Genomic DNA, 23744 nt, shown 5'->3' on the forward strand with positions numbered 1-23744 from the left:
TTTAGGGAGGCAGTTTAAACCTCTGAGTGCAGTAAAAGTCCCACCGTTCCTGCAAAAGTTTTGCAAATGGTGGAATCCTGAACGAGGAACTTGCTTTTGAACAGGACTCGATTGGGTAAGTTCCAGCCATGCAAGAGCAGCATTGGTTTGGGCAGGTATTGTGGGGCAGTAACTGTGTACAACAGATGGGGGAGCCACTGAGCAACACACTGGTGAAGGTTTCAGATTGAATCGTGTTTTTAAGTTCTGATGAAAGATCTTTTGGTAAATTATATTTTTGGCTGGAGGGAAAGCAGGAGACCCAAAAGATTTGAGTATTATTTCACCACGGTGGTGTCACCACAAATGACAATTTGGTATTTTGCCTGGATATGTTATTATATAAAAAAAACTCCAACCCACTATCCCCACCCTTCCACCCACCTCCAGCCTACCCTACAGGTGCACCACTACCCTGGCTTCTACAGTCTACTGGCTTGACATAGCAGCCAGGTGAATTCACTCCCTTCCTGACTGGTGGGCTCCCTTAGCATCTTTTAGGCACTCGCAGCCTCTTGTTAATGTGGCCAATTGTTTTGGCACAGCCGATGGTAAATGCTGAGCTACTCGAATCCCATGGGAAAACTCGAAACAGCTGCCACAACTGCTTTGCAATTTGTATTTTTATTTCGAGATGCGCGCCATGAATTCAGTTGTAATAAGTCCACTGAGTCTTAGAGGTTTTTTTTTACAAAACTAAATTAAACATTTATTAACAAAAGAGATGACTTTAAGCACATACATAGATCTACAAATTACTACTATGTTAACTCCTAAATCCCCTAATTAATCTAGTTCCCAGTTACACCTCTGTTAAGGCAACAGTGAAACAACATAGATTTTAACAGACCCAGGCAAAGCACACAATACCCTGGAGAGTGATATTTAAAATGAATTCACTTAGTTTCGGTTCCTGGAGACAGCAGCTTGGTACATAGAGGCTGGTGGCTTTCTACACTTGTTAGATCTTAGAATGCCTTCTTTCCTTACACATAACCTCATCTCCTTTACACACATTTCTCCCTTTTTAATGTAAATCCCATTGTCCCAATATGTCTTTGCAACTTTACTTTTTCCATAATATAAACCTTTCATAGCACTCATACTATCAGTAATCCTTGGGAAAAATAAACACACTGTTTGGCTTAGCCTCTTATGGCTAGGTGTAACACCTTACCATCTCTTTGAAATTCACTACTCAGGTTTATCTAAAAAAAAATGCAAATATTCTTTACACCTCCCATTCCAAAATTTCAGCCACGTTTACATATTTAGCATTTCAAACCTCGTTTCCCTTCTGATACATCAATGCACCCAGACCCGCTGTCTGTAATTCAATTAAAACCCCCACACACACCCTGCTACACACAGAGAAACTAATCCAAACCCCACTATTAACCTACCTTTACAATAAATTACAATAATATTATGAAAATTATTATATTTTCATGACACCTATGTTAATGCGACCCAAACTACCAAGTTGGTTTGAGTTTTTTGCCGATGCTATACGTACGCCGCCTGCCCAATCACTGCAGAAAACTAAAAACACTTCCCGTTTGTTTAAGAATGCTGAGAGTATGCCTGGGATTTTCAATTCTGGGTTGGGACCCTGCCCGCCAGTTCAGTTCAAGATCCCATCCCCGCGCACCCTGTCCCTGACATGCCCGCCCCGGAGTTTCAAAGGGCCATGCCAATTAATGGCAGGGGAGGGGCTCACCATCTGACTAAAGGACAGCGGGAAAGGCTTCCTGAGGGCTGGAGGGCCTCCCTCCGGCACTGAGATATCGGCAGTCCCTCTGGTGGAGGTGAGAGCTACCCGCTCGTGATGCAGAAACTGCGGAGAAGCGAACATTGCTCGCGCGATGAGTGAAACGGTGTACAGAGCACAAAGCGCAGGTCAGTGAAAACACAAACCAGGGGAGCACCAGCAGCGGGGGCTTTAATTAGAAAAATGTAATTTTGGGTGTGATGATTTTGAAACTCCAGCAGGTGGTGCTAACTCCACAACAGATTTTCTATGACTCAAACTGTCGCCAATGGCTTAATACAATTTTGCCAAATTGACCACAACCTGGAAAATTCAGGAATAAGTTTAAGATTTTGACATTTTTCCTTCCAGGTGTTAAATGGAGCATGAGCACTCTTTAGACAGAAGTCACTTAGTGATGATTCTGTTGTTTATACTGACGAGGAACATAAAAAATGAAAGGGGCTTAGTTATAACAAGCCAAACCTCCAAGAGGCACTTACCCAGGGAACTGTACCAACCGTTGCGTTTGACTGGTGCTGATGGAGTCCAGTTATCAGTTACATTTCACTCAACAGGGGTTGCGGTACTTCCATGGCCCGAGAGCACAATTAAGTGCACTAATGGAACATAGTAACAGGAGTAGGCCATTCAGCCCCTCAAGTCTGTTCTGCCAAAGGAGGAGGAGAAGGTGGTAATGGCAGCTGGTTATTCCTCAATTGGAGCTGCCAGTGGCATAATTGGAAATGGCAAAGCTGGAGACCACACACAGCGGAACATTTGGACATCCCTTATTATTTAACTCACACCCATGCACTCAGCATGATAATCTGGCAGTGCACGGTGTGCCCACACCTACTTTGTCACAACATACATACCCTTGACCCTCTCCACTCTTTCTGGCAACTTGGCACTTGGTTGCACATGCTGACGGGGGTGTGGGGTGGGGGTAGGTGGAAGAACCCTCTCAAAAATGCGCCCTCTCACATTCGAGTCCTTTCAAGCACCAGCGCTGAAATTGGCACCTTTTGTGCTTCTAGGTGCTAAGTTCAAGGGAGCTGCGCTGGGTGATGCACACAGCACCGGTGAACAGCAGCAAGGACAAGTGCAAAGGGAAGGCCAGGAAATAGATCATTGGAGTAAAACCTTGTATCCTAACTCAGCTCAAGAGGTTACAGAATGCAGACTTCATAGACTCAGGCTTTATAAGAAGGGATGATTTCTGTGCAATGTTACTTGCTCACTGCTATGGACTTCCTGCAAGAAGGTTTCTGAAATATGTCAAAGAGTGTGGAAGAGTTTACTACTAGCCTGTGTGGGGGTTCCAGCACAGAGCAGGGACATTCTGCAGCCATCCATAGATCTGAATAGACACTACAGCTGGTCCCTCTGGCACCAGTGATAATGTCTCTGAGGGATGGTCATACTGAGGCCACGCAGGCCCAGGGCTCCACCATCTCCTTCACCCTGGACAGGCTTCAGATAGGAGCTTCCATCCATTTGTGGGTTCCCCACGGCCTGTTTTCCTGCAGAACAACTGAACCACAGACTGAAAGTGGGAGAGGATCTGCAGTGGGAAGAGAGTATATTGCCTCCTTTGGCACAACAACACATCTGAACTCTGGCAATCCTCTCAAACCAATGCACTTGCTGGTCCCAGAAATCCAAAATGCTTCGGCAGCTGCTGAGTCTCCAGTCTAGAACTGGGCACTCTCAGCCCATAAGCACCCAGAGATTACTAACCATGGGCATCTCAGGAGGATTTGACTGAACCACAGCTGTCTTCCACCTCCCATGCTGCTGCCTTGGTGGAGGGCCTCACAGCAACACTAGACTTGGTAAAAGACCACTTTAGATGGCTAGAAGCTCTCTCTCACCAGGGTAATAATTAGCATTAGGAATGAACAGTCATGACGATTACAACCCTGTTTGAAATCTTTATACGTGGAGCATTGCAGAAGTAGCTGGTGACCCTGCAATGTTAGTTGACATGAATAATAATAAGTCTTTGGCTAGATGCAATTTATTGAGTGGAAGGATTGGGCGACCTGACTGTTAGTCGAGAGAGCTGAGATTATTTAGCTGAAACTCTTTTTTGAGTGCTGCTGCTGCTGCTGAAGTGCTCCGACTACTGGAAGCTATTGGAATCCTCCTGCTCCCTGTGGGGCATCCGCTCCCTTATCATACTCAAGGTCTCCAACATCGCGCTGCAGCCTCCACCTCCAAAGAGCACCAGGAGGCTTATTATGTAAATGGTCATCAATCCATGCTGAAAAGTATTGTACTTTTCGATATCTATTTAAACTGTGCGAGTCTGTGAGGTTAGATCTTGCACTATACAACAAGGCTGATCACTGATGGACCACCCAGTGGAAAACCTCGGAGCCATTTGGGAAGAAGCTGCAGGCTGTAATCTGGACACTGTCGCTTTTTACTAGACAAAGAATTTATGATGAACTGAATATACATTTTGTGATCCAAAGTTGTCTTTACAACAAAATATTTCACTTGCATCAAAGGGCAGAAAGTTTCACTATCCTCTTGGAAGGCCACATGAGACAGCCTATTTGACGGAATCAGTGGCTAGGTTATTGCTTCCCAGTCCTATTTCAATGCTTGAAGTGACTACGAGGAGGGAGGGGATAATTGCTTTGGGTTAAATTATTTCCCTCCCTCACTGCCTACCCTGTGCTGAGAGGAGGGAGGGAACTCAGCTCAGAAACACAAAGCTGGGGCCTGCTGCTGCATCAAAATAACGCCTTCCTGGGTTACCTCATGTTGATTCCTGTTCTGAAGTAAACAGTCACTTGTGCAGCACCAAGATCCCTCAGAGCAGCAGCGTTTACTGTGGGGGTAAAATCAACATCCAAAAAGCACAACATGAAAGAGACATGGCCTGCTCCCTTCTGGTCCTTGGAATGTACTTGGCTGAATTAGTCCCCATTTTGTCAGCAGTCACTTAGCAGAGCATTAAAAAGGTGCTTTACGCTGCATCACCTTCTAACACACTCAGTTGTTTTGCTTACATAATACATAGTCAGCGACAGAGGACATAATCTGCATAGGTACAGTTCATCATTTGTTTAAGAGAGGGAAGATCTTGCCCTTAACATTGTAAGTCTGAGCATTTATCCAAAGGATTCAGTTATTAGATCCCGGAGATCTGCTTTACAGTTTTCATTGCAACTCTCATTTCCTCTTCACATGACTGGCTCTTGCACTGCTTCATATTGAGTATAGATGGTGCTGCAGTTCATACCAAGAAATATTCTTATTGTTAGTAATAATAGCTTTCAGTCTAGATTTTGGCAACAGGGGATTAGGGGCTTGCCACCTAAATAACTGTATTGGATGATTTGATGGGTCAGCAACTTTCAGCTATCGACAAGGAAGCAATGATGTGGAAGGCCAGTAAAAAGCCAGTAGAACAATATCCCAGGACGTGTGAAGACAATGTTCGTACCAACTTACTGTTGATGCGTTTCCTGCATTATGTGAAACAATGGCAGAAGATGGTTTCGTCACTATGTACTGTTGACAAATTCTGAAAGCCAGACTGTATTTCTAAATTTGGCTGGTCATATTTACAGGACATGGACAAACCATTCCTCAGATTCTATTTGCAGCAGCCAATAGTTGGTAGTTATCTTGTGCACCGGATTGTGGGATACATCATATTTGGCTGATAATTTTGTTATGTCAATACATCTGTTGTCTGCCTGTTATTCTACTAGAACATGAAAGTTTGTTGGCAAGATCCAATCCCTCAACAAAGACATCAACGTGAATGGGTTAAGAATGAAGAGGTTTTATTTTAATGACCGTATCTGGTTCATACTGTACCTTTTCCATGGCACTGCTCATGAGATGTGCTCATGGTGAGTTCCAGGATACGTACTCCAGTGGGGAAGGCAAATGGTTCTCGGTGATGTGGGTTGTGGCTAGTGAGAATACTTCGGGGCTAGAGGTTTGTGAACACTTTGGGAAAGTTAGAGGCTGCGATCATTAAATGGGACAGGTTTAGGACCATTTGACGGCGGGGAGGTCTGTATGTTTGAAAGAACCATCCAGGGTTTGGAATCTGTGGCTGCCAGCACTGGCAGTGAGGGAGAGGAGTAATAATGATGTATTTTTATTACTCAATGAGATAACAATCTATATTATTATTCAAAATATTTGCGTGAGGAACATTCCTTCCACTTTACAATGACATGAGCACTGAAAGCCTGTGTATGATAGTAACTGAATGCTGCTTAGTCTGATAAACAGTCAACTTTATACTTTTGTAAGGAAGGACTCGAAGTATCTCAGGGTGGAGTTCTCCTGTTGGGAAGCAGCAGGGATTACTACCAATTATACGGCTGCAGCTTTATCTTGCTGGCAGCTGGGAAGTGCTTCAATATTTCTATCCATCAGTTTGACATGAGAAGCCTCAATCCCACTTGCTGTCAGGCCCTGTGATCGTGTGCTTTCTGGGGAATAACACTTCTTCCCATTCAGACCAGTTCCTGGTCAGATTGAAGGCTGGTTGGCTGCTGGGTGGGGAGTCCAATGGTAAAAGCTGGAGCTCACTGGGGAAATTGCCCAGCAACTGAAAAAGATCAGAGCTGGGTTGGTGGGGATAGGGGTGTGGTTTTGGGGGGAGACTCAAAGAGAGGCAGTGAGGGAGGGAGGGCGAGATCATGTGAGGGGGAGACAGAGATCATGCGAGGAGAGAGAGGCTCAAACTTTCGCAATGCCAGAAGGGTTCCGTGCCTTTGCCAAAATGGCACCAGAGCCCAGATTCCAGAAGTCCCACCACAAACCTGCACCCACCATTTTCACCGGTGGATGGGGGCATGTTGAACTTTGCACCTGTGTGGTTCATGGAGGCAGCTGGATATGTAAAAGTGCAGCTGTCTTTGAACAGATGCAATTTTTGTGACTGGGATGTCCAAAACACAACTTATGGGCTTTAGACCTTTGAGGGAAAGGTCTAAAGCTACCAGTTATTTGGAGAGGAGAGGTGCCCTTTGGGATTGCGAAGAGTACACATGAATGTGCATAAAAAGTGCATAAGCCCAGTGGAAGTATCAAGCTGTCAAGTCATTAAAATCCCCAAGCCCTATAAACTTTTGAAAAAAAAAGTCTGTTGTGTCTGCTTACAATTTCATGAGCTGTCTGTTGACATAAGCCTGAGTACTCGTGCTTATGACTGATTCCACAAACCTATCATTATCACAGTGTTGAGGGAAGGGGGTGCATGGGTGTGTAAAGTTTACAGTTTGATTGACAGCTCTGAGTGGTTAGAAAGTTTTTGAGGTGGGGCTATGAATACAAATATTTGTTTTCATTAGAGATTAAGTACTTGAAAGAATTTGAATGTATAGAATGGGTTTTTATGAATGAGAGTGTTATTTTTAAAAAACCATGAAATCTGCAATAGACACTTAGAACTTTATTTTATTTAATCTCACCAAGGCTCCTATGATCTGCCTATGGTGGATACTGGGTGAGTTGGCATGGAAGATGTAAGGGTAAAGGATGGTGGGTGGGGGTCATGGGTTGAAATTAGGGCTATAGAAGACTTTAGGAGTCTTCTATAGAGAGGAATAGATTGACATGGAGGGTATGAGGGGCGATGGGAGGTTAGGTAAAGAGGCTTAGGTTGGCATGGAGGGTGTGAAAGACCATGGGCATGGGTAGAGGGCCATCGGTTGGCATGGGGTATCCAAGGGGCCATGGAGGTTAGGTAGAGAGGTACAGGTTGTCATAGACGGCGTGAGAGGCCATGGAGGCGAGTATAAGGGGCATAGGTTTGCATGGAGGGTATGAGGGACCATGAGGGGTGGGTGACATGAATGGGTAGGGGGTGGATGCAGATTGAGTTGGCATGGATGGGACATGGGGAGTGTTTGGGGGGTGGAGGGGGGGGGCGGCGGGGGTGAGGGGGTATGAGGGGTGGGGGCTGGAGGGCTGTTTTTTGTCTTCTTGTTTTTATTGTAACTGTGACAATGTGCAGAGCACTGAGGTGGGCCTTTTAACCATCCCACCTCAGCACCTGCCAACCCCTCTGGGTGTCTCCGCACTGTTTCCAGGGGTGGTGGGCCTGACACCTGTCAACACCTGTTTCCCCCCGCAGAACAAAATCCTGAGTCAGGTTTGCGGAGTCAGGAATTTTCCCGACTCTGCGTTCCCGACTCGGGAGTGAAAATTCAGCCCAGGGATATCATGCAGGAAGAGAGAGAGTTTGAGCAGGGGGAGAGAGAGAGAGAGTGAGATCGCGCAGGGAGAGTGAAAGATCGCATGTGAAGAGAATAGGGCTGCAAATAGGAGCAGGTTTGCTTGAGGGGCCTTGACAAACACTCTTGCTCCTCCTGGCCCACAAGCAGGGCTAGAAAGACCCTTTCCTGCTGGATCTAATAATTCTCGCCTCCCTTCAGCTGACGGGTTTCCTTCATCCTGGGAAACCCAGTCTGCAGCCATTAATATAAATGGCTCCACAAATTTGAGGAATAGAGCCTCAGTTAAATATTATAATCACTGACCCATTGCTTGAGACCAGGTTACTCAGACATCTCCAAACTGGCAGCAGTTAAGTCACAGTTGGCACGTTCATGGAGGTTTAGGGGCCCATTTCATTTTTATTAATTTAACCCTTCCTGATCATGGGGAGGTTACAGTTCTTTCCAAGAGCTAAGTGATTTTATGTACCGTGGTTACATCTGGTTCTACCTCTCTACCATCTCTCTGGACCCCTCCTCTGTGCTACTCCTTCCCCAGTAGGCAATCTTGGATAACTGCAATTTACCCTGGGATGTCTGAAGCTATCATCCTTGGCCATCATCACAAATTCATTACCTTTGCCACCAAATCTGCCTCCCCCCACTTGCTGCTGACCACTGTAACAGGCTGAACAACCCTGTTTGCAACACTAACATCCTGTTGACCCTGAACAGAGCTTCTGGTTCCCGATTTTGTCCATCAAAACTACCCAAAGCTTCAATCTCTACCATTGTTCATCCCTGCTCCACCTCAGCCAATCTGCTGCTGAAGCCTTTATCCATGAATATGCAGTCTTTGGGCTCGGATACTCCAACGTGCTCCCGGATGGCTTCCCATTCCCCACCCTCTGTAAAATCTCAGCTCATCCAAAACCCTCGTGTAGCTCGTACCCTATCTTGCATTGACTCCTGCTCCATCAGCCCTGTCCTCAACTACGTGGATCCCTCAATGCTTAATTTAAAATTGTCTTTTTTTTGTGTGTTTAACGCCATTCATGGGCTCACCTGTCCCACCCCTTCCAGCTCTGTAACTTCTTCTAGGTCTTTGCCCACACGCCAAACTTCCTATTCCTAAGAATCTACCATTTTGTGCATTCCATCCAACTCTTATCACCACCTTTGATGACTGTGTCTTCAGTCACCAAGGCCCACAGCTACTCTTTGAAATTGCCACCTTAAATCCCCACGCCTCTTTACCTCCCTCTCCTCCTTTACGATTTCTCATAAAACCCTACCCTTTGAATATAAGTCTTTGGCTCCCTCCTAATGGTCCCTTCTGTGGCTTGCCCATGTATTTTTTTTTTTTGCTTACATCTCTGAAGTACTTTGGGACATTTTCCTAAGTTAAAGGTGCTACATTTTGTACCTGCTGCCTCTCTCGACCAGGAAGTGTCTGGTCTTAATTCAGTGATGGTCAGCGCCATTGTGACTGAGACTGGTAGCCTGTTCCTTAGGGATTTAATGGAAAAGCATGTGTTCCTTGACACTCTGTCATGCAACACATTAATAAAACATTCCAGTGTAACAGCCAAAGAAATATTTTTTGAATATGACTCACTAAACATACCTATATCAAGAAATAAAATTTGTGCATGTTCACATTTCTTGTATGGTATATAGCATGATTGAATTTATTTTGCCCTTATTTTACATAATCACCACAGGGAACTGCTATAACCATTACTTTGTGCCAACCTAGATGCGTTTGTGCCTGACTGGTGCCTTGCGCAACTGTGACACATTCACTCAGCCTCCAGCTGAGGTCCTGTTTCAGCTGCTCTTTTAACCTAAACATACATGAGTTCATGTCATGTTGAATGGCTACGAACACATTTCAGTTGGGATTTTACACAAGGATTGGGCCTTTCTCAAATCGAGAGGTAACTACTGAGAAAACAGCACCATAAAAGCACCAAGGCACTGACAAATTCATGCGTTTCCCAGTGGCAGAAAGATAAACGTGAAATTCTCTAAAATATATTCTCAGCCCTGACATTCACGGCTGAGGAGAAACGAAGGACCGTGGCCTATACTGGAAACTGGAGCAGTGTTGGAAATTCTCTGATAACCCCTTGTTCCACATAAGTAACTACTTAAGTCGGGATAATAAGATGGGAGAAGTCCCATGAATAACTCACTCTTCTCACATGCCGGGGGATCCCCATTCCATGACAAATCCCACTGGCACATAAGGATGTCCGTGCCTATGAGTTCGAATCCTGGGTAGCACTGGTATGTCACCACAGTTCCGTGGACTAACTCGGGATGGGAAGTTGTCTTCCAACCACTCGGAATTTCTGGCACTTCTGGGCAGGTATCGTTTCTCAAAACCTCTGTGGAAGAAAGTCACAGTGGTCACAAAGGAAATGATATTCCACCAAGCTAAAGGAGGTTTAAATTTGAACAGTGCCCAAAAGAACATCTGTTGAAATGCTGGTCTAATTACACCCTTTTCATTATCAAGATGGCAGAGATAATGAGTCAAAGTTACCATTGCCAATAAATTAATGACTGACAGCTGCTATGCATTCGACATGTGTTAGGATACTTGACCACACCCCCAAGTTTTTGGTAAGATTTGGTTAGGGACCAATAACGTTTTGTTTAAAGTGGACAAAGTTTGAGATTCAAGACACTTGCTCAGTGGGTAATGCCACAAGATTCCATGGGTTTTTAACAAAAATAAACTTTACCTATACAAGGTCAGAAAGAGAAAACCATTTACAATATCTATCCTATGCTCTTAACATTCAGGGTTAATATGAGGTACATGTGAATTAACAGGTAAACTGTGGTTGAACACACCACACTGCACAATAAATGGCAGATGTGACCAAGATAGAGTCCACGGATTTCACAGAATCACGCAGTGCAGAAGAGGCCCTTCGGCCCATTGAGTCTGCACCGACATGTGAGAAACACCTGACCTACCTACCTAATCCCATTTACCAGCACTTGGCCCATAGCCTTGAATGTTATGACGTGCCAAGTGCTCATCCAGGTACTTTTTAAACGATGTGAGGCAACCCGCCTCCACCACCCTCCCAGGCAGTGCATTCCAGACTGTCACCATCCTCTGGGTAAAAAAGTTTTTCCTCACATCCCCCCTAAACCTCCTGCCCCTCACCTTGAACTTATGTCCCCTCGTTATTGACCCTTCAACTAAGGAGAACAGCTGCTCCCTATCCACCCTGTCCATGCCCCTCATAACCTTGTACACCTCGATCAACAACTCACCCAGACATCAGTAAACACTGTGAGTTGACCAATCTCACGGAAACTCTGTGTCTCTCACGAGGGTTTCCAGTCTTCACCTTTGAAGATCTCACCTTGGAATTCTCTCCAAAAGTCGCTCCAACTCAGATGGCATCAGCAATGACCCACCTCACAGGGTTTCATTCTTGTCTCCCAAGGCTCCATTCACCTGGATTCCTGAGTATGCACTCAAGCATCATCTCACAAGCACCACTTCAGCTCTTCAGTGGGCCTGCACTGTGCAGAATACCACTGCTCCAAAGGGGTACCTTCACCCCCAACGGGTCACAAAACTTCTGCTGCTTTCTTGGATTTTCAGGGCTCCTCCTGAGTCATTTTCACTAAAAGTCTCCTGCTAACCGCAGCCCTTTTCCTAATTGGAGCCTCTTACTTTGCTCCTCTCTTTTTAACTGCACTGGGGCTTCTTCCTGTCCCATGCCCGGGACTCTTCTTTTGCGACCTCTCCCTGTCCCCTCTCCTTTTGGGACCTCTCCCTATCTCTTGCCTGGGACACTTGTCTTCAATGGTGCTCCACTCCTGGTCACCTGATCCAAGTTTTCGCTCCGTTTTCCATCACAGCACAGCCATGCTGGGCCCATTCTTGGCCCAAAGAACTTCCACTGCTGAATTGTGCACGTGTCGTCCACTCTCCGTCTGTGCATGTGTGAAAACTCCAAGGTCTGTCAGGGCTTGGAGTTCCCGACTTCCCACTCTCCGATGAGGAAAGTGTAACTTTCACAACACTTGCCATTTCCCATTTAGTATCTATGAGCTTTTGCAGGGCAAGTTGCCACAAGTGGAACACCGAAAAGGTGTGGCACCATCTACACCGTATCTGACAATTGTGCGAATCAGCCAAGCAACTGTGTAGCTCCTTAATCGATCAGATTGAAGAGTCATCACTGACCAGTGCAGAGTCTGAACCAGGAATGTAGTAAATTGAATGTCAAATCAGAAAATAAATAGAGGATAAAAGAATGCTTGGATCATAAGGTAGAGATGAGACAGAAAAAAAAGAGTAAAGAAAAAACGTAATTTACACTTTTCAAAAATCTCTAACAATAATTAAAGTCTGAAGGTTTGAGACTCAACACTTGTAATAGTTAATTTTCAGTGTCAGAGAGACTATCTACCTGTAATTAAGATTTCCAAAGCCATTAATAAGGGTACTTAAGATAAGGAATGTACAAGCGCTAACTTTCTGTGGGGAGTTTAGGAACTCCATGCCATTCATAAACTTTGAACAGGGAACCTGATGATGCAATGCCGTTTCCATGCAGTTCATGAGGGAGCAATGCATCTCAGGCACCAGCTTCCAGGTTTTTGCATTTAACAATGCTCTGCACTTGCCTGATGTTGCTGTCTGATTTGCTCATAAATAATGGTGAGCACTGATAGCCTTGTTATTTTCCCAGTAAAGTCTGGTCCACTGTGCCACATTGCTCATAAGTAATTAAAGTAAGGGAATCATGAACAAGAAATAAAACAGTGAGCGAGTAAAGCTACACCTCAGGATAGGCACTGCGAGTTTTATTGAAGCAAATTTAATTCAATTTTATTTCAAATATATATTCTAGAAGTCCACCTTTGCTCTTGACTCGATGTTACACGCCTGTCCTTGATGATAACTAACCAAATTCTGATCCACTGACTCATTTTAAATTACAAGAAAATAACAGACAAGAGATTTAAAGAGAAGGGAAATAAATTAACACCTCTTACTTTACTGTGGTTTCAATTAAATTTCTTCCCGAGTGTCCAACGCATCCAAAATATCATATTCCACAGTGAGGAATTTGAATTCAATTTAATATAAAAATTGTCATTTTGTGACTTTAATCTTGTTGGGCAATGCCACTATTTTTTATAAACCAAATGGAGGTTTTATCTATATCTAATTTTCGCTGATTTGAAACAACCCATGAGCCATTGTTACCATTTTTAATTCCCAACCGTAGACCAGTCTCCCTTTCTCAGATCTAGGCACTGAAGCTTTAAATTTCTGCTTGAATTACACTGACTCCAGGGAATATTCTGAACGGACGGCATTGAGAGGGTCCCAGGAGCTCCCTTCTCACCCTTGCCACACCAGAAGTCACACTGGGATATAATATGGGAGGGTGTGTGATAATGATACGTAAATGATGGCAATCCATCATACAATGTACTTCCCAATATTTCTGCTTTAGAAACATTGGGTGCTAGCAATACCGGTGTTCAAAGAAAGACTTGGATTTATACAATACCATTAGTGACCTCAGAGCATCCAAAAATGTTTTGCAGTCAATTTTTTTTCTTTTTGAGTTGTAGCCTCTGTTGTAATGTAGGAAATGCAGCAGCCAATTTGCTCACAGCAAAGTCCCATAGTCTGTTTTAGTGATGTTGACTGAAGGATAAATGTCGTCCAGGAGACCGACGGGAGTTCCCATGCTCTTCTTTAAAATAGTACCACAGGATTATTTTTACATCCACCCAAGAGAGTGGATGGGGCCTTGGTTTAACAGCTAATCTGAAAGACAGCGCCTCCAACAATGCAGCACTTGCTAAATCCTGCACTGGAGTGTCAGCCTAGAATATGCGCAGAGTTCAGCTGGCAACGAATGTTTCAGGGGCGTTTAAAAATGAGAGAGTTTTTAAAGCCTGCACAGTTAGTCATAGGTCTCAAGAAGACAAAAGGTTAAACCATTTTTACTCCGCACACAACTCACGGTCACTGGCTGTCCTACAATGCAGCAGGCCCTTGAGCCCTACACAACTGTTACTTGGCCAGTATGGCTCCCACAGATTGAACAAAATCATGTCCATGATCCCAACCACACAGCCAGCGTCTAGAGCATATCCTTTTTGTGGGAGAAAGTTCTAATCTGCCTTCCACCAGGGCTATGTCAATTGGAAGATACAGGCCTCATTATCTAATCCCCTTTCCCTTGCATGGCCAACTATGTGTTCCCTTGTTTTAAAACCACTGTTCCTAATTTTCACTGAACCCACTATACTGTACTATAACTGTAACAAACTTGACCACTGAGAGATTTTAGGCCACGCTTCTATGATATCCGATGCAATTCCTACCTCATCAATTTGTTATTGTTCAAGTACCTCTCCGGTATAATTGGTTCCTAAATGTATCCTGCAATTTATGTGCACGTTGTACAAGCTGTGAGATATTTTAACTTGCAGACTAATTATGCTCAATTAGCTGTTTAAGGCGCACTAATGGTTACAATTCAATCTGGCTCAATTAACATTGCAATAATTAATCCGTTGATATGTAGGGCGAGCGGAATGAATGGTACTGTATTAGCAAAAGATAAATGTGCAATTTATGTGGTTGACTTTTTCTGGATCATATACTTCAGTAATGTATGTAGATGACTATTATTTCACTATCGCAGGCAAATTACTTCCAGCAAGCTATATTTCAGTAGAATTGACATCAAAGGGCAGTGTAATAAAAAGACAGTTGCCCTTTAATTTTGCACAGTGAGCACTGTTGCCCTTTTGCGTTGTTCACTGGTATGGACTTGAATCCCAGGAGAGCTGAATTTCCTTTCAAGCTTTCAAAATAGATTCATTTTGGTAACATAATGGAACCGTGCTCAGTAAATGTCTGAAACCAGACACTACAGAAGAGCAGCGACGCAGACGAGTATGCAAAATACCTGCAGCATTTCCAGGACTGCAAGTGATGCCTTTTTAAAAATCAGGTTTCCATTGAAAGGTATGAAAGAGAAAATGGCCAAAAGAGCAAAATATTTGAGAATGGAAAATAATACCTACATATATCTGAGGTATGAGTAACCGGTTTATCAATGCAGGGCAACTAAGAAAGGCTAGAGACATCAAGGTGCGTAAATCATCATTCTATGTTTCCTTGTGAACCCTTTGAATGTTAGAGAACGGCCATTGTGAGTCTCCTTAACAAGACATAACCTTAAAAGTGAAGGAGCAACTGGTTGTGAGCTACAATCTGGATTTTGGTAGGATGTCTGTACCACCTAAGAGCAAATCTCACACAGCGGGCAGCTACCCAACTATTATTCCCAAGCTAGGCTCTAATAATGACTCCACATAGGCCCAGCTAGATTTGATAAGGCCAGTATCAGGAAGGCCTGCTTTTTATAAACTGAGCATCTTGGTGCCAGCACTGACGAATCTGGCCGTTTTGCATTGGACCTGTGCTCCAGGAACTGGATGTGCAAACACTCCACTGACACCAATATAAAAATAGACGCGGTTTAGTTGAGGCTACTTGAGGCATTTTAACCTAGACAAATGTTTCGGAGTCAACACACACCACCATGACCAAAAACAGGTCAATGTGAGAAATCAGAGGAGACTTTGTGGTGTTTTTGAGGAAGAGAGTTACCACTGGGAATGAGAAAAAGAACAACATTTTCCCCCAAATATCATAACATAGTAAAGCACAGAAGGAGGCCATTCAGACCATCAAGTCTACATCAGCTCTTTCAAAGAACAATCCAGTTAGTCCCACTCTCCTGCTTTTTCTTCACATCCCTGCAATTTTATCTCCTTCAAGCATTTATGCAATTCCCCTTTTGAAGGGAACCATTGAGTCTATATTTGCCACTCTATAGGGAGTGCATTCCAAATCCTAACCCTTCTTCGTGTGAAGAAACTTTTTTTGTGCCGCCTTTGGTTATTTTGCCAATCACCTAAAACCTGTGCCCAGGCTTATAAAAGGCTAGAACTTGTGCCACATGCAAATGAGTCAGGACAGCTCTGTACAGCCCAATGAATATCTGCAGTTCAGTGCCACTGTGGAGGTAACCCGCTTATTTCATCGGTGCGACGCTCCTCTTTGTGCATGGAAATTCATCCTGGAAGAATGTGTGCCGACACTGAGCACATTAGCATTGACATAAGTAGGAAAGTATAAATGGCAATTTATGGTGCCTGCTCGACAAAGTGGCCGATGGAGTATAATATAGGGGTGTGTGAAGTTGTTCACTTTGGTCGTAAGAATAAAGAAGCAGAATATTTTTTTAAAGGTGTGAAACTTCTAAGTGTTGATGTTCAAAGAGGCTTGGGGGTGCTGGTACAAGAAACGCAGAAAATTTGCATGCAGGTGCAGCAAGCAATTAGGAAGGCAAATGGCATGTTGACCTTTATTGCAAGGGGATTGGAGTACCGGAATAAAGAAGTCTTGCTACAGCTGCACAGGTTTTGATGAGGCCACATCTGGAGTAGTGTGTGCAATTTTGGCCTCCGCACTTAAGAAAGGATATACTTGCATTGGGGGCGTTATAGTAAAGGTTCACTAAATTTGTCCCTGGGATTAGGGGTTGTCCTATGATGAGAGGCTGAGTAAATTGGGTTTATATTCTCTGGAGTTTAGAATGATGAGGGGCAAACTCATTGAAACCTATGGAATTCTGATGGGGCTTTTTAGGGTAGATGCTGAGAGATTGTTTCCGCTGGTCAGGGAATATAAAACACGGAGGCACTGTCTCAGGATAAGAGCCCGATCATTTCGGACTGAGATGAGGAGAAATTTCTTCACTCGAAGGGCTGTGAATCTTTGGAATTCTTTACCCTGGAGGGTTGCGGATGCTCTATTGTTGAATACATGTAAGGCTGGGACAGACAGATTTTTGGTCTCTCAGGGTATTTAGGGACATGGCGAGCAGGTGGGAAAATGGAGTTGAAACCCAAAGTCAGCCATTATCTCAATGAACAGCAGAGCAGGCTCGATGGACCATGTGGTCTACTCCTGCTCCTATTTCTTATGCTCTCACACTGGCTAAAGCACCAACATGAACTGACACTTATTGTTACTTGAATAATGCAAGAAAATAATGCAGGAGATGTAGAAGGACCTGGAGTGAAAGTGGACAATTTCTATTTAATGGCCAGAATTTTCCCGTCGGCGCTTTGGGAGCGGGGCCTGCTCACCGATAGGAAAATGACGCGAGATGACGTTGGGAGGAACCCCCGACATCATCCCGGTCCATTTAAATATTGAGGAAGGTGGGCGGACAGCAAAATCAGCTGTCCGCCCGCTGACCTGTCAATGGCCAATTAAGGCCATAGACAGGCTAATTAAGATCATTAAAGACCTGCCCGTCCAACCTTAAGGTTGGCGGGTAGGCCAGGAGCCCCAGCAGGCTCCTGATAATACATGAAACTTCATCCACTGGCGGGATGAGGTTTCATGTCCGCTTTTGAAAAGTTTAATAAAGTTTATGTCCTTTTTATTAACATGTCCCATCTCACGTGACATTGTCACATGAGGAGGACATGTTAATAATTTTTATATTTTTAATGTTTTTTACATTGTCAGTGATCTCCCTGAGACAGGACTTAGTCTCAGGGAGATGTGCACTCTTTTGCGCGCATGTGTGAAAGAGCGCACTCTGACAGTTGGGGAATCCCTCCCTCCCCCTGCACAGGAAGTGCATAGCGCTTCCTGTTGGGCAGGCCGCTGGGTGGGCCTTAATTGGCCTGCCCACTCAAAATGGCGGCAGGACCCGTTTCGGTGGCAGAGTTCGGCTGCCCGCCCGCCACCGAGCTGGTGGGGCCCACCCGCCCACCAAGGGCAAAATTCTGGCCAATATGTCACAAAGAAACACTATCAACCATCTCAGATTGGGAATATGAAGGAAACTTAGATGAATTTTCATCACCCATTTAGCCATATATCTGACTAGTGCCAGCAACGTACTTGGAAAAGCATTGGGACATAAAAAGATGCGCTTGAGGCTTATGTTGATACTCATTGCAGATGTCACGAAACTAGTGCTGATCATTTTTTAAAAAGCTAATTGATAACTAATGCTAAGTTTTCGCTGGAATAATCAATTTAAACACAGCAGAGAAGCAGGATGGACAAAGATGGGACTAAAGGCAAGTTGCAGGAGGTGTGTAATTCACGCATGGGAGCACTGGCTCAGTTGGGAGCACTCTCGGCTTGGAGTCAGAAGGTTGTGGGTTCAAGTTCGACTGCAGAGGCTTGAGCATATAATGTTATCTGGCACTCAATGCAGTCCTGAGGGAGTGCTGCACTGTCGAGAGGAGCCATCATTTGGATGAGACATTAAACTGAGGCCCCGTCTCCCCGCTCAGGTGGATGTAAAAGATCTCATTTGGATGAAGAGCATGAAAGTTCAAGGTGAGAGCTGATTGGTGAGTAGTGGTAAGTGTTTTTCTCCAATTTAAAATAGATTAAGCTAAGGAAAGGTTAGAGTTCTAGTTTTTATTTAAAGTATGTAAATAATTTAACCTTTTTTTTACTGTATTTAACTTAAAGTAAGGGTTTTTTTTCAACTAGAGGCCTGGTAGGGTAGCTTAGTCCCGTGTTATGTGCCTCCTGCAACATGTGGGAAGTCCGAGACGCTCCTTGCACTCTGACTGACCTTGTGCGTAGGAAGTGCCACCAGCTGCAGCTACTTGAGCTCCGAGTTTCAGAGCTGGAGCGGTAGCTGGAGACACTGAGGTGCATCCGCGAGGCTGAGAGTTTCGTGGATAGCACGTTATTAGGCGTGGTCACCCCACAGCTTTCAGAAGTGCAGACAGAGAGGAAATGGGTGACCATCAGTCAGAAGAAAGGTGTCAGGCAGGTAGTCAGGAAATCCCCAGGGTGCATCTCGCTCGAGAACCGTTTTTCTGTGTTGGAAAACGGTGAGAGTGGCGGTTCCTCTGGGGAGTGCAGCCACGCTTATGGCACTGTGAGTGGCTCAGCTGCATGGGGAGGGGAGGTGGAGGAAAAAGAGGGGGAAGAGCAATAGCGGTAGGGAACAGACAGGCGTTTCTGCGGCCGTATACATGACTCCAGGATGGTATGTTGCCTCCCTGGTGCCAGGGTCAAGGATGTCACTGAACGGCTGCAGGGCATTCTAACGGGGGGAGGGCAAATGGACAGAGATCGTGGTACATATTGGCACCAACGACATAGGTAGAAAGAGGGATGAGGCCCTGCAAGCAGAATTTAGGAGCTAGGAAACAGATTAAAAAACAGGACCTCAAAGGTAGTAATCTCTAGATTACTTCTGGTGCCACGTGCTAATGAGTATAGAAATAGGAGGTTAGTCCAGATGAATACGTGACTGGAGAGATGGTGCAGGAGGGAGGGCTTTAGATTTCTGGGACATTGGGACCGTTTCTGGGGGCGTTGGGACCTGTACAAGGCAGACGGGTTGCATCTGAACCGGAATGGGACCAATATCCTTGCGGGGAGGTTTGCTAGTGCTGTTGGGGAGGGTTTAAACTAACTTGGCGGGGGATGGGATCCTGAGAGGACGTTCAGCAAGGGGAGATGCAACAGCCAAAATTAGAAGAGAGAGCAAGTGAGTCTGGAAGGCATAGAAATTATAGGCCAGTTAAGGCACAAGGGGGTTTGGCAAGGTTGGGTGGTATTTATTTTAATACAAGGAGTCTGACAAATAAGGCAGATGAGTTGAGGGCACAAATTAACACATGGAAGTATGATGTCATTATTGTCACAGAGACATGGCTGAGAGAGGGGCAGGATTGGCAGCTCAATATTCCAGGATATAGGGTCTTCAGGCGAGACAGGGAAGGAGGTAAAAGAGGAGGGGGTATCGCAATATTGATCAAGGAGTCAATTACTGCAGTAAGGAACGATGACGTCTTAGAAGGCTCCTCAAATGAAGCCATGTGGGTAGAACTTAAAAACAAAAAAGGAGCAATCACATTGCTCGGAGTGCACTATAGGCCCCAAAACAGTCAGAGAGAAATAGAAGAACAGATATATAGGCAAATTTCAGAGAAATATAAAAATAATAGGGTAGTAATAGTGGAGGGTTTCAACCTCCCCAACATTAACTGGGTTGGTCATAGTGTGATAGGTTTAGAGGGAACGGAATTCTTAAAATGCATTAAGGAGAGCTTTTTAAGCTAGTACATAGAAGGTCCTACAAGAGAGGGGGCGGTCCTGGACTTAATTTTAGGGAATGAAGCTGGGCAAGTGGTAGAGGTATCATTGGGGGAGCATTTTGCATATAGTGATCATAACTCTGCTAGATTCAAGGTTGTTATGGAAAAGGACAAGGATGGGCCGGAAATCAGAGTTCCAAACTGGGGGAAGGCCAATTTTAATAAGATCAGATATGATTTGGCCAGAGTGGACTGGGAGCAGCTACTTATAGGTAAATCTGCATCAAAGCAGCGGGACGCATTCAAGAAGGAAATAAGGAGAGTATAGGGCCAACATATTCTAGTAAAGATAAAAGGTGGGACCAACAAATCCAGGGAACCCTGGATGTTGAAGGATATACAGGATTGGATAAAGAGAAAAAGAGAGGCTTATGCCAGATACCGAGGGTTCAAAATAGTGGAAGTCCTAGAGGAGTAATAAATGTGTAGGGGGGGTACTTAAAAAGGAAATTAGGAGAGCAAAAATGGGGCATGAGAAAACAATGGCAGGTAAAATAAAGGAAAATCCAAAGTTATTTTACAAGTACATTAAGAGTAAGAGGATAACTAGGGAAAGAGTAGGGCCCATTAAGGGCCACAGTGGTATTTTGTGTGTCGAGCCGGAAGACGTAGGTAGGGTTCTAAATGAATATTTTGTGTCAACGCGGGTATGGAAATCAGGCAGAAGGATTGTGATATAATTAAATAAATTAGCATAGAGAGGGAGGAGGTTCTAAGTGATCTGGCAGGCTTAAAAGTAGATAAATATCCAGGCCCAGATGAAATGAATCCCAGGCCGTTGAGTGAGGCAAGGGAGGAGATAGCAGGGGCGCTGGCAATAATTTTCAATACCTCTCTGGCCACAGGAGAGCTGCCAGAGGACTGGAGGACAGCCAATGTGGTACCGATATTCAAGAAGGGAGGAAGGGATAAACCAGGGAACTACAGGCCAGTCAGTCTAACCTCAGTGGTGAGGAAACTGTTGGAAACAATTCTGAGGGACAGAATTAATCTACACTTGGAGAGGCAGGGATTAATCAAGGACAGTCAGCATGGTTTTGTTAAGGGGAGGTCATGTCTGACCAATTTGATTGAATTTTTCGAAGAGGTGACCAGGTGTGTAGATGAGGGCAATGCATTTGACGTAGTCTACTTGGACTTCAGCAAGGCTTTTGATAAGGTCCCGCATGTGAGACTGATAACGAAGGTAAGAGCCCATGGGATCCAAGACAATTTGGCAAATTGGATCCTGAATTGGCTAAGCGGCAGGAAGCAGAGGGTGATGGTCGAGGAGTGTTTTAGTGACTGGATGCCTGTGTCCAGTGGGGTTCCACAGGGACCGGTGTTGGGTCCCTTGCTCTTTGTGGTATATATAAACGATTTAGACTTGGATGTAGGAGGGTTGATCAGTAAGTTCGCGATGACACGAAGATTGATGGGGTGGTAAATAGTGAGGAGGATGGCCTTAGATTACAGGAGGATATAGACGGGATGGTCAGATGGGCTGATCAGTGGCAAATGGAATTTAATCTGGATAAGTGTGAGGTGATGCAGGACAAACAAGGCATGGGAATACACGATGAATGGTAGGACCCTGGGAAGTACTGAGGATCAGAGGGACCTTGGTGTGCATGTCCACCGGTCCCTTAAGGTAGCGGGACAGGTAGATAAGGTGGTTAAGAAGGCATATGGGATACTTGCCTTTATTAGCCGAGGCATAGAATATAAGAGCAGGGAGGTTATGCTGGAACTGTATAAAACGCTGGTTCGGCCACAGCTAGAGTATTGCGTGCAGTTCTGGAATTCACATTATAGGAAGGATGTGATTGCACTAGAGAGAGTACAGAGGAGATTTACCAGGATATTGCCTGGGCTGGAGAGTTTTAGTTATGAGGAGAGATTGGATAGACTGGGGTTATTTTCCCTGGAGCAGAGGAGAGTGAGGGGGGACATGATTGAGATGCATAAAATTATGAAGGGCATAGATAGAGTAGACAGGAAGGAACTTTTCCCCTTGGTGGAGGGATCAATAAACAGGGGGCATAGAGTTAAGGTAAGGGGCAGGAGATTTAGAGGGGATGTGAGGAAGAGCTTTTTGACCCAGAGGGTGGTGGGAATCTGGAACTCACTGCCTGAAAGGGTGGTAGAGGCAGAAACCCTCATAACATTTAAGAAGTATTTGGATCTGCACTTGCGATGCCATGGCATACAAGGCTATGGGCCTAGTGCTGGAAAATGGGATTAGAATAATTTGGTACCTGTTTGACCGGTGCAGACTCGATGGGCTGAAGGGCCTTTTTTTGTGCTGTAGACCTCTATGACTCTATCATCACTAAATAACATCACTAAAACTGATGATCTGGCCATTACCACATTACTGTTCGTGAGGCCATCCTGTACGTCAATTGGGTATCATATTTCCTACAGTACCATACTTCAAAAGAACTTCAATGGCTGTAAAATGCTTTGGGATGGTTGGAAAAACACATTATAAATAGAAGTCTTTCTTTTTTTCCCCATGCCCTGTATTAATATAGTATATAATTTGATTACTTAACCCTGAGTGAAGAACCTGGTGAAAAGACTGAATGGATTTGTGTGTGACATAGGGGGTCTCACTTCCACTTCCACTTACACGAGATGGTCATTTCCCTGAGGAAACTATTCAAGATAGATTGGATGCAGCTACTCTACCCTAACCAAGCATTAGTAATAGAAGACAGGAAGGTGAGACGGAAGGAACAATTAAGTACTTTTTGAAACTACGTATTACTCCAAGTACCAAGCTGACACCGCCAAAACATAATGGTGACGACTGTCACACTGACATCATAAACAATCGAGACTTTCAAACTCTGAATGTTCAAAGGCCCATTCTGACTTTGAAGGATTTTAATTTACCAGAGAAGTTTAGCTGTTACATTATAAAGTCAACATTCAAAGCTTGAAAGCATTCAACATTAAAAGTCTGTATTTTTTTCTTGTACACGCACTGTTACGGTGTTGGCTCATATATACTACATGCATCATAGTTTTTCAGGAGATTCTGGGCAGTAAGTAGAAACTGTATTGTACTTGGGTTGTCCTTTATGGGAGAATATTCAGTAACTGCTGAGTTAACTGCCCCAATATACTCTATTTACATTTAGAATTTATACTTAATGCTGTTTTGTCAACAGACTTAGAGCTGTAAAGCAGATAAAGAATGAATAAGAATAGAGAGAACATTAAGGTCTTCACATTTTGTTTTTGCTACATTTGAAACGCTTGTGTTATGCATTGTTCCATTGTCAGTGGGGTTTCCAGAGACGAATAACAAAATCCATTCCTGTCAGCAACACAACTTCACAGTATCGAGTCTGATAACCATTTCTATTGGGATTTGACTGAAATAATATTTTATCATCATCCTGAAATTCCTTAATTTGAGATACTGAATTTTGAGAGATAGATACAGTCTAATATTTCCCTTGTATGGAAAGTTCTCCATTTCAAAGTCACCTTGAGACAAAACCAGTAGGTTTGCAATTGAAAGATTTTGC

The 23744-nt window shown here is 44.3% G+C and overlaps 1 protein-coding gene across 2 annotated transcripts in view; it reads right to left on the reverse strand.

Annotated features, from left to right (window-relative positions):
• Positions 1-23744, reverse strand: part of sez6b (seizure related 6 homolog b) — an 871087-nt gene that overhangs the window by 42292 nt on the left and 805051 nt on the right. For both annotated transcript variants that reach the window (XM_078547969.1, XM_078547968.1), the window contains exon 11: positions 10191-10385. In XM_078547969.1, coding sequence (XP_078404095.1) covers positions 10191-10385 — 195 coding nt within the window. The remainder of the gene's footprint in view (positions 1-10190; positions 10386-23744) is intronic.

This window comes from Cetorhinus maximus, chromosome 9 (assembly GCF_964194155.1).
Source record: "Cetorhinus maximus chromosome 9, sCetMax3.hap1.1, whole genome shotgun sequence".
Classification (NCBI taxonomy): Eukaryota; Metazoa; Chordata; class Chondrichthyes; order Lamniformes; family Cetorhinidae; genus Cetorhinus; species Cetorhinus maximus.